At 38.8% G+C, this 11,922-nt stretch overlaps 1 protein-coding gene across 1 annotated transcript; it reads right to left on the bottom strand.

The window, feature by feature from the left end:
* Positions 1-291: 291 nt before the first annotated feature.
* On the bottom strand, positions 292-11,803 carry LOC115426780 (soluble guanylate cyclase 88E-like). Its single transcript, XM_030145002.1, has 19 exons — positions 11,774-11,803; positions 11,426-11,631; positions 11,074-11,214; positions 10,817-10,956; positions 10,570-10,704; positions 9,076-9,199; positions 8,865-8,984; positions 8,591-8,675; positions 8,111-8,197; positions 7,752-7,869; positions 7,110-7,239; positions 6,772-6,918; positions 4,498-4,644; positions 4,258-4,414; positions 4,067-4,176; positions 3,506-3,595; positions 2,771-2,929; positions 2,534-2,671; positions 292-1,146 (listed from the first exon to the last, which is right to left on the bottom strand). Exons 2-19 carry the CDS (start codon positions 11,543-11,545, stop codon positions 994-996), a joined length of 2,301 nt encoding a protein of 766 aa, XP_030000862.1. The 5' UTR covers positions 11,546-11,631; positions 11,774-11,803; the 3' UTR covers positions 292-993.
* Between the last annotated feature and the right edge of the window lie 119 nt (positions 11,804-11,922).

The following is an 11,922-nucleotide window of genomic DNA, read 5'->3' as shown; positions in this document are numbered from 1 at the left end:
TTTGCAGTTGAAGGATCATCTCTGTGCACAAGACAGTCCCCTAAAATATACTTTCATGTATTGTGAAGCAAAATACAACACGTAAAAGGGAGTGTGTATATATTTCAAAGGAGCTTGTGTGACACTCATCCGTATGTCACACACACACGCGCGGTGAAAACAGTCGTATCTGTCAAGAAACGTCTTCATTAAGATGTGTGCAATACATTTAAATGTAAATATGAGTCTGAATGCCAATCTCTATGAGTGACAAGAATTACATTAACACACAGACTCTCTCTGCTGCCATCTCGCTTTATTTTCACTGAGCTGACAGGAGTTTACATTGTGCCGTGAATGGGTATTTGACGAGACCAATATGGAACAATGATGATGAGTAAGTAGAGAGTGAGACGGAGCAGATCTGGAGAATGATTTCATCACTGGGAAAAGTAAGATGTCAATTCTACAAGGCGCAACAGAATAAATAGTGCAGGAAACTACTGAGCTTGTGTCCAGCTGAACTAAGTGGCAGTGAACACTTTTGGTACTAAAAATAATACACAATTGGCACACAGAAGATGTTTCACTGGTGGCATTTTTAGTGGCTGTTGCTTTGAGGTGACTGATGTGAGGCATTAATCTGAAAAAACATTCGTTCACTCTGGGCTGGAACAGCTCCGAGGCAGCGGTTAATAAAAGTGGAAATTTACCACTAGTGTCAGTTTCTGGACTGTCAGACCTATATGAACACTGACAATTTTGTTGTGCAATCCAACACCACACAAGGCCACTGGAGACCAAATACAAACAACTTGTTAGAGATTTTCATGGCTGTCACTATGAGAAGTCCCATGGACCCCTAACGTCAGCAGTCAAAAAGGCAAAATATGAGCAAATACTCCTTTCCTATGTGGCATTTGGACTAACAGTCAGTGCTTTAGTTAGTACAAGAAGCGCTTTAGTAGCTGTCAGAAACATCACTGGCTATGTCATCATCTAGCGTCTGTCGGTTCAGGACACGGAACACATGGCGCTCTTGGAGCAGCGGGAGTCGCAGGAGCTGTCGCGGGACTCTGTGATGGAGTCTCTGCTGTCAGACGCAGGTGAGTCCATCTCCAGGTGTGAGTCTTGGAGGTCGTCCTGCAGAGCATCCTTAAAGTGGGACTGAGGAAAGAACAGTTTGTTTAATCTCAAAGAGTAACGACTTCAAAGCAAAAGAGCAGAAAAGAATTTCAACCCTTCCCTGTGAGTCTCCACCTGCATGCAGACAGACCACCTGGTATTCCTAAAGGTCAAGTATGTGATATTACCGCTGTGATACTGTAATATTATCCTACAGTGTTATTATTACTATACTGGTGAAGTTGTAGTTTGCAAACAACTGACTTCCCGACTGTGGCCTCAAAAATTGTATTAGACAAAGTGTGGTTTGACAATTTGGAGCTTTTTAGGTCAGAGGATGTGAGCTCTGGTCGAAAATCAGTCATTGAAGTGACAGTAATTCACCTTAATGCAAAGGTCACTTGTTATAAAACACGCAAAGAAATGATGAAACCTGTTCTGAACTGTATATCTAATATTCCAATTTTCATGTGATCATAATCTAGTGAAAATCTATGTATGAATATTACATTATACTTCATCTTATTTTTTGTTATTCTCTGTTTGTCATCTATAACCAAGAGTCATTTTTTTGTGATAATTATAAAAATGGCAATCATTGTTGGTATTGTGGTTCTGAGTGATAATAATAATGATAACAATAAGGCAAAGAAGAAGAAGAGGGTGAAGACAAAGAAAAATAATGATAAAAACACATATGTTATAATAATATTTCTAAAAGTATTACTAGATGAGGTAGTTTTTATGTTGTTGTATATTTGTGCATGCTGTACCGCAGTTGTCCAGCAGTCACCGCCAAAGCGTTCTGAGTATAGCAACGTGATTATAAAGCTATTGTATTCCAAAATTACTAATATCTCCCAAAATATTAGTCCTATCAACTTGCCGTTTTCGCTAGTCTGTTCCATGACCAAAAATACGTAAGTATGCAAAACTGCAGCAGTCAGCTCTTTCTGGATTTTGTGTGAGTCCCCAGACACACACACACACACACACACACACAGAGGCCACTTGGCTTTTATAATATAGATTATTATTATTGTTAACATCTCTGATGACAATAATAATGTGATGATGATGAGCTGATGACTACTGTCATTCTTGTTATTATTCACTATTACTTTGATGTTAGTAAAACATTTTTATCACTCTAACCACTTATGATTACTTATCACTGTAACTATTACTGCTGTTTATTTACAATCATTGTAGGTATGATTGGAAATTACTATTGCATCTAAACTGTACAGGGAATCTGAGGCAGATAATGTGATATTTTGGTTTGTATATTATATTTTAAGTTGGTATCAATATTTATTCATCAGTATAAAAAAAGAAATGAGAATTAAAGTTTCTGTTTTTTTATGAGACATTAAAAGTTCAGGAAACAGGTTGAGTTTTCATTTTGTCTTTACTCCATTCTGCTCACCTTATGAACAGACATTTCCTCCACACGGCACTCCTCCATTGACTCTTCCAGAGAGTGGCCTGAAATCTCCATCTTGATACGATGAGAGCGAATAGACTTGACATCATCCTCATCCTCTCCTGCGACCAAGGGGAAGACCTAAGGCAAAGGCAGATGGAGACTCATCCAATCAGAGTTAATGGAAGTGGCAATAAAACAAATGGGAGTTTATGCCATATAAGTGTGTCTCCTTCATACCAGTCCCTCCTCATCTCCTGTGGCCTCAGGCCCAGAGATGGTGGCTTTACTGATGGCCTTACTGATGGTCTGGGTCTCAAACTGAGGACACGCTGCCTGTGCATTCCCATCCTTGTCTCTCTTCCCTTTCAGCCAGTACGTCTCAATCTCCACATTCCCCTGAGGGATGGACACACAGGACAAGAAAGAGAAGAATTTAAGTTTCTGGCATAAACATCCCCTAATTATTCACATTTTCACTCATGCAAACATATATACATATACAGTGTGTTTCTGGTGTGGATAGGACTCGGTTTTCTGGCAGCAGTTTTCAAAGAATGAGTCACTTTGTTTTTTAAGATTAGCCTCTCTAATCAGTCGTCTCTGAGACCTTCAGGAGTCACATCCTGCCATTATCACTCTATGTACAGACGCAAAGTCAGACCAAAACAGACTAGAAAAATCAACAAGCGAGCTGCAATCACCAGCGCTGAATGCTTAATGTGTCGGCTCCCCAGAGTGTAAACACTGCGGTTGTTATTATGTTATATATTTTATTTTTGACCCAGCTGGGTTTATTATGATAACTGACAGACAAATCTACCATTAACACAAATTACAACAACGATGTTGAGTCACGTACTTTGTAAATAGTGCTCAGAAAGCTGTTTTACATGGTCTACAGTAAACGGCAATGATTTGGGGGTGATTAATGTGATGGGTGTAGTTGCTGTGGTGATGGTATTAAAATCTGACCTTAATGGTGATGATGCCCCTCCTTTCAAAAATAAAGTGGCTTCCTTTGAGATGCTCGTAGGTGGCGCTGCTCAGCTGGATGTGCATTTCCTGATGAAGTAAAGGAATAAACAATTACAGTTAATTTCTAAAATGGTCATGCATCACATGCATTCTGCTCTGCAAAAAGACTAAGGAATTTGAAGACAGTAAAAAGTCTGGGACATCAGTTCAATTCTCCAAAACAGAAAGAAAAGGTCTCTTGTCAAGCATGATTTTCTTTGAAAAGGTTATGTGATTTTGGCAAACTAGGTCTAACTTGGTGTAAATACGATATTTTGGCCAATAATGAGTCGATTTAACCAGTAATGAGCTCAAAGTCTTTTCCTGCCTTTAACATTTATTTTACTTACTCCTCATAGTAACACTATTAAATCAGTCTTTGACACCTGTATGTTCACTGGTTGTTATGAGTACGGTTTGCCTGTTTCACTAAATAAAAGACATTTTTGCTAAATCTATAAATATTTGTGTTTCTGTTGTGTGCATATCATATTCTGAGTGATCCTGGTCTTTGCATACCTTGCCATTGCTCTCCATTGCAGATGCAGTGTGGACAGTGTCACCATGCAGACCATAGCGTGGCATCTTATGGCCCACCACCCCGGCAACTACCATCCCAGAGTGGATTCCTGCACCAGAAGCAAAACATCATTCCACTGAGTCAAACGAATACCTACATGAAGTAACTGGTCCATGTGTATCCTACACACCGACGCGAATCTGGATGTTATTCCCATTGGAAGGGTCTTTGAGGTGGTCGATGGAGCGCACCATGTCCAGGGCCATGTCACAGATATTATGGGCATGGTACTTGGTCTTCTCTGGAGCTCCTGCAACCACCATGTAGGCATCTCCAATGGTCTCCACCTGGTAATGTCAGCAAGTCTTAGGCATCAGAACATATGCATAAAAGCACTTATAGCGATGAGAATAGAAATGAACACACAAACCTTGAAGACACGATGCTTCTCGCTGAGTGTGTCAAACAGAGTGTACATGGTGTTGAGCATGGAGACCACCTGCATCGGGGTGATGTGGCTGCAAATACGTGTGAATCCAACTACGTCACTGAAAAGAATGGTGACATCAGGGAATACCTGGGGAGACAGATGTTTTCATGTTGACTTTTTTGTGTCTTCATTTGACAGTTAACAGTAGAAAGGAGGAGGAAAACAAGAGCAAAAAGACAGATGGGAGGGACATGCAAATTGGGAATTAAATCAGGAACATCGGATCCATAGTCGGAGCCTTGAACCACATGACTCATCCACAGACTTACAGGTAACAGGTACACAGGGCAGTTTCTGACTCCTCTGATGTTTTGTACTAATAATATGCTGCTCTCACTAAAAAGGTTTTCACTTGTATAAGGTTCCAAGACTGTTCTAAAAATGTCCCTACATTCAGATTCTGTACATGCATACATGTTATGAAATCATTAAAACTACTTTTTACTGAAAACAACCATTAATAAATGTAGTAACATGAGCACAATTATCTGTTTTTCATGCAGAAAATAAAAAAATATGTTGTTTTTTAGACATAAATGTAAACCTTGTTATATTTGTGATTCCTATGTAGCATCTGAATCTGAAATAAGTGAATAAATCAAAAAGTCACTGCCTGTGATGATTTAAGCTTAACCAATAGAATAGAATAGAATAGAATAGAATAGAATAGAATAGTGTTTATTGTCATTGTGCGTACAATGAAATTAGGAGTGCTACTCCAGTCAATGCAACAATATTAACAAAAACACCAGTGCTACAAGAATAAGAATACAGTGAATATAAAATTACAAAACTAAAAATAAGATAATAAAATAGAATATAAATTTTAAAAGTAATGTAAGAATAGTATGGAAGCCAAGAACAGCCGTGGATTTATATATTATTTTATGGTCGTTATCTCATTTTAACGAATTAATTAATTTGTTATCTTGAGATAACAAAGATCGTTCTCTCATGATAATGAATTAATTTATTTTGTTATTTCATAATAGAGAACCATATACAGAACTCAGATGTGAGCAGGTACCACATCCTCCACATCGCTGCCTTCAACAGCTGCTGCTGACATGTGCTGTACAGAGCAGAGCACACAACTTACCGGTAAATTACAGTAACACAAGAAAATGAACTTTGCTACCTTGAGATAATGAATGAATTAATTATCACAAGATAGCGACCATAAAATAATATGTAAATTCAAGGCCGTTCTCCGCTTCCATAGAATAGAGTTAAGTTGAATAAAAATATAATGGACAGTATCAATAGATCCAAATTTATGGTATTAACAGTATGTGACAGTATGCATATCAAAGAATGATATTAACAATATTAACAGTATGTATTGCCCATGAAAGCAGTTATGTATACCTATGAAACATAAATGTATATCTATGAACAGTATTAACAGTATTCATTGCCTATGAACACAGTATGTATATCTGTGTAAATAGTATGTGTATCTATGGACCAAGTCTATATAAAAATAATGTAATTATATTTTGATAAATAGTGAATAAATATTGCATTATTATTGCAGAACAGAAGAAGTGAGAGCCTGCAGTGATTAATATGTTTCATCTACAACATTTTCTTTAACTGATGCAGTGAGTAGCTTCTCATTTCATAAACAACCATCAGTTTGACAGAGAGCATAAAGACTGGACTGTATTTCAATGGATAAAGGTCATGTTGTCTGTTGAGTCCAGATGGACCCTGTTCAGAGTGAGAGACACATGAAGTGATTACCCATCATGCCTAGTGCCTACAGTACAAGTCTGTGGTGGTAGTGTTCTGATCTGGGGTTGATTCAATTGGTTCAGTAACAGTATGTGTCCAAAAAATGTCATCTGATTGCCTGAATGATTCATGAACCATGATTCATCACAGTGGTTCAGAGGGTATGAGACATCATTTCACACAAAGATTAGCCTCCACAGAGTCCAGACCTGAACTACACCGAGAATCTTTGAAATGTACTGGGGAAGATATTACATAATGGTCTGACTTTTATCACCAATACAAGATTTGAATAAAAGTACTGCAAGTTTGGATGGAAATAAACAGTTTGACATTTATTGTGACATTGCATATACACTTCTATGATAGAACAATGCCATTTAATGAAACTGAAGGTGGTCCGAGGAAAAAATGTCTTTGTAACTGTTTTTGTTGGCCAGGTATTCAATTTTAAAATATTTCAGATCCAGTTCTGACCTCACATGTGTTCACAGCTGGTTCTCCTTTGCGCAGCCTCTTTGCCACCGGTTTGGGAATCATCCTGTAGAGAAGGTCATCGGTCTTCTTCATCTCATAGTCCAACATCTTCATGCTCTCCTCCAGCTTACTGGATTTCTTTTGCTCCTATTCTCACAATGGGAAACATAGAGGAAGAACCTGAGTTTACGTCTCTTTCTTTCATCTACTTCTGCAGGCTGTAGCTGTAGTGGGACTTCTGGGCTGACAGAAGGGTTTCAGAGGAAGTGTACATGATGCAAAGTGACAAGTGAGCTGATCACACATATAAAATGCAGCTGCACTTTAGCTCAGTGAACCTGGATGAGCGCTCTCTTCAGCTCCTCTGACTGCTGTGTGCCCGCCAGCACCAGGTCTCTGCTGGAGTCATGCATGCTCAGGTCATTGATGTACAGGCCTGTCTTGAACATAGCACTGAGACTCTCCATCCTGCATACACACAAAGAGAGAAAGAGAGTAGGAAAGACCAAGGGAAATATCAATTTAACCATACATTTAAACAGATTTAAAGAAAAATGTAAGTGCAGTTTTTTCATGTAATAATCAAGTAAACAGTGCGATATGACCTTTAAAATTTCTCTAGTTTTGCCAATACAAATATGAGGGCATTTGCTTGGAAAACAAAATGTTTTAGAGGAGGAGGGAGATGTTTTGGTAATGTACTCTGTCGAAAACACTCTCAGTTGCAAATGGGTTCCCATTAGGCTCACAAGAGCTGCACTGTCTGATTACAAGCTAATTAGCAGCTCATTTCATGCATGGTAAGTGCTGTTAGAATGGGCCCCTGATTTGATTCAGTGCCCAGGCTTTTATTTCCAAACCCGTAATTCAGTTTGGCTCTTTCTGCTTTTCAGAATGTTTTACTTTTCTACTGCAGCATTTTAATAAAGATATGCGTGTGTTGTATGTGAGTACTTATACTGTATGTGTGTGGGTCTTACACAGGGGTTCCCAGGAAGATGATGGACTCCCACTCTGGCATGTATCTCATTTGTCCTTTTAGTTTCAGGCAGCGGCTCCCATCGCCCCAGCTCTCCATCGCATTAGCACTGTTACCGTCTGAAAGGGAGCGTGATCAAATGCCAAGAGGCGAGCCATTTAGAAAAGTGTTTGGGGTTAAATCTTAGCAACAGATATAAAAGTGCAATTTGTTAATGTCATACTAATGGATTTTAAGCGTTTTAGAGCACCACTTTGCATTGGCCAGTTCGTCTTTACTGGTGTTATTTTTGACATTGTTAGTCCAGCCAATGCAGGGTGTCAATACTAAATGCATCTTTTTCATCAGAAACATCATTACCTTTGTAATCATCTCCAATGATGGACTGGAAAGCCATGAGCTCCACGTCTACATCAGCAGAGCGATTGGCGTTTTCATAGTCAGAATCTTTGGAAAACAGGGTAAACTATGAGAGCCACAACATTCATAATGACATCTTCCACCCCTGACAAGTTGGGCTTGGATCAGTTCTAGTCCATTCAATTCATTTATATTCAATAAAGACATCAAACAATTCAATCTCCATGACTGCAAAACATCTCAAACTCTTAAATTTAAATTCAGCCATTTTTGTCAAGGTTAAATGTTGGTATTCATAAGAAGAGTCACAAATTTTATTGCACACCTGTTCTTTTTTTTTTTTTTTTTGCATTTAATCAAACTGGAATTGAGTGTGTCTTTTGCATCTGACTGCAATGAAATTGATCTGACCACATGCCAGCTAGTCCTTGCACACCAGACACACACCGCTGTGAGTGTTTACATGGCTCCCCCTCTTACTCTGGACTCGGTTGTGGAGGTTCCTCTCTCTCTTCACAGGTTCTTTGGACATGATTTCAAACAGGTTGTTGGGATGGGAGATGATCTGCGTATATAGTCACACAGTGAAATACTGTCATGTAACAAGTGATTAGGATTTCCAGCAAACATCAGGAACCTTCCATCTGATACTTGAAGATGCACTGTTGTTTAATGCTGTACACTGAGGCTACAGTTTCACATGAATTGGCTACTTACGGTACATGAAACGAACAGATCTGAAGTGACATCTCACCATGTTCCAGGTGAACTCCACTAGGGGGCGAGCCAGCAAAAAGGCATCATTGATCTTTTTCCCATCCAAATCAGGGAAGACAGTGGCTAGGCCTGAGCCCACATTGTGCACCACCATATCCTAAAGAATCATGAGGACTTCAGAATCATGAAACACATTTACATCATTAAGTGCCTTCAGCAAATGTAGGATTGTAACTCAATAGGTTTACCTGTCTGAAGACTATGTTAAAGGGGAAGACTTCAAAGAAGAAATCTGAGGTAATGGGCAGAATTTCCTGCTCCTCCTCATCCTCTTTCATGATGTAGCGGTAGGCTGAGTTGTCAAAGTTCAGCCTGTGTAGACACACACACACACACACACACACACACACACACACACACACACACACACACACGTCAACAAAGTAACTAAAGTTTAATGATAATATGCACAGGAAAAATATCACCTCTAGAAAGAAGCCATCTTCAGAACAGCTTGTAAAAAAGGAAAAGTGGTTACAGTGTTTGGGCTCAGGATTTATTGCTTCTGTCTGTTTCATAGTTCTGCACTGAAATGTGGAAATGTGCTTGGAATCAAACACCGTATGACCTGAAACTTAAATGACACAGAGGCAGAAACATCTGGCTGTGGATATTTTCACTAATTTATTTACATATTTTAACAATTTCCTTACATTTGTTCTTTTATGCATGCCTTGTATATCAGATAATGTGCATATATGCAGTCCTAGGCCAACATTAGGTTTGTTGGTTTAGTAAAGTTGTAATAACCACACATATGCATTTCTGTGTCTCTGTATTATGATCCAATCTGGATATACGTGAAGTACGTACAGCAGTAAAAACAAAGGTTTCAGGGAAAAACAGCTTCTATAAACGAAAGTGGTAATATTTAGTGTGACATATCTTTAACCCTTTCGTGATATAATTTTCTGATGTTGTATGCCAGGTTTCATTCAACACATCAGATGTTTTTAACTGTTTGTGCTGCCTCTTGTCATGGGGTCAGAGGTCACACTAAATAGTGACTTTAAAGCCCATTTCAGTTTTTTTGTGTGTCTTTTAAGGCCGTGCATGAAGAAAAGCAAATGAGAAATAAATATGTAGGCTGTTCATTTCAACAGACTTTTGCACATTTCTGTATGTTTGGTTAACAATGCCTGAAACCCAGCCACATGTGCTGCCATGAGATTTTTAGTTTTAATGAGTCCTTCCTGGTTAAATTAATTAATATAATTAAATATAACTGCTTTATATAAAGTGAATAATGGAAAAAGTATGGCGATTAGGTAAGCAGATTTTTCTAGATTTTTTCCAAGTATAATAAAGGTCTAGCCAGTGAAATACCTGGTGTGAAAAATCAAAATTATTTTTGGCAAAAAAAAAATTATTTAAGAAAGACGTAATAATGTGAGATTGAGAAGTTATAAAAGTGGTCTCACTTAAAGGAAATCAATCTTGTTCCTCTACTGAGATGTTACGCAAACCCTTGTTTTATCTCATTACTGTTAAAACTAGATAAAAATTAACTGAAATATTTTTTTACTAATACAATGTTAGACGAACACTGAGATTACTAAGAAATTCTAATAAAAAAAACACATGTGACAAGATTTTTTCAAATATTATTATTGCTGTTATTATTTATTTCTTTTTAATTGTGTTATATAGTTGTCTCTGCATGTGTGTATTTGCATACGTACCTCATGGTAACATGAGAATAGTCTCCCACCATCTGCTCAGACAGCACCTCCACATGGATGTCTGTGTCATAAAACTGCTTTCCCATCTGCCTTAGCTGCCCCATGGCGTAGTGCAGGTAGCCCTTACGTTTACTCCTGCCGTTTCACAGAGGGATACACACTCAATATCTTTCTACTGAGATTCATGTTTTCTTTAGTCATCTGCACCTCTGTCTGCCTCAACCCCTCTACCCTCCTCCTCTCAGACCTGTAGTGGAGGGTGACTCCAGTGGCTGATTCCTCCTGGCAAAAGAAGGTTGGGGGCTGCACCTTTGGGTAACTGAAGCGCAAATATTCATGGAGGTTGTCAAGGCCGTTGACAAAGTCGCGTACATGACGACCCAACACCTATGGCCCCAAATGAAATGTTACAAACTGCTTTACATTGGTTGAATAATATGCAAATGCATCTACATATTTAATCATTGTCTCACATCTACTAAATGAAGCACGATCTTTCCTCACCTTGAGAATCCTGTCATATCCATATTTTCCGACAAAACCCAAGAAATAGACTCCCCAGGAGTTCATCAGTTCATTGTAGGGTGTGCCTGTCACTCCACTGGCTGCCTTTGCAATCCGAGGAATCACACTCTCACTGTACACCTGCAGAAACACACACAGAAATTAGAAAGAGATGTCAGAATTGTGAAGTTTCAGAACAAAGCAGAGAGTGATATAGGAAGTAAACAGGTCTTAAACACATGACTCATAAATATATGAATATCACTGCATGAATATATGGTGTTACATTAAACACAAGCTGAAGAACTAGTGAAAACTTGTCTCTGTTTTCTACAGGAAACACACACTTTACCTGGTGAGTGACAAAAGAGTGTAATCTGACATCTGCTCTCTCTCTGACCAGCTTCCACACATCATCTCCGTATGACTCCTTGATGAAGTCATGGAGGCTCTCACACAGCAGCCCGTACATTATGTCTCTCTGGATTGAAGCTCAAACTGAGCGCTGTCAAAACAGCTCCCAAACTGATTGACTTCCAACAGTCCTCCCAAAGGCACCTGCAAGCAAATAAGAAAAGTTCAGAATGATGACTTTTTCAGTGCTGCAAGCTGAATTTTAATGCATTTAGCTCTCAGCGTAAAACTATAAAAAGACATATACCGCAAAGCACTGCTTTAGTTTGGCCTGCTCTGACACTACCTGTGGAGTTCAGAAGTTCCTCAGACTAGCCAGCCAAATATGGTTTCATCTGAAAGCTAACAGGTCTAATGGTTTTAAAGCTTCTTTAATTACACAAGCCCTTAAGTCTGAATGAGCCTCTATTGTTCTTATGTCAGCTGTCAGTGCCT

This window comes from Sphaeramia orbicularis, chromosome 10, assembly GCF_902148855.1.
Source record: "Sphaeramia orbicularis chromosome 10, fSphaOr1.1, whole genome shotgun sequence".
In the NCBI taxonomy this organism is placed as follows: domain Eukaryota; kingdom Metazoa; phylum Chordata; class Actinopteri; order Kurtiformes; family Apogonidae; genus Sphaeramia; species Sphaeramia orbicularis.
The sequence above is the reverse complement of the archived record's forward strand: the minus strand, read 5'-3'. Positions and strand labels throughout refer to the sequence as shown.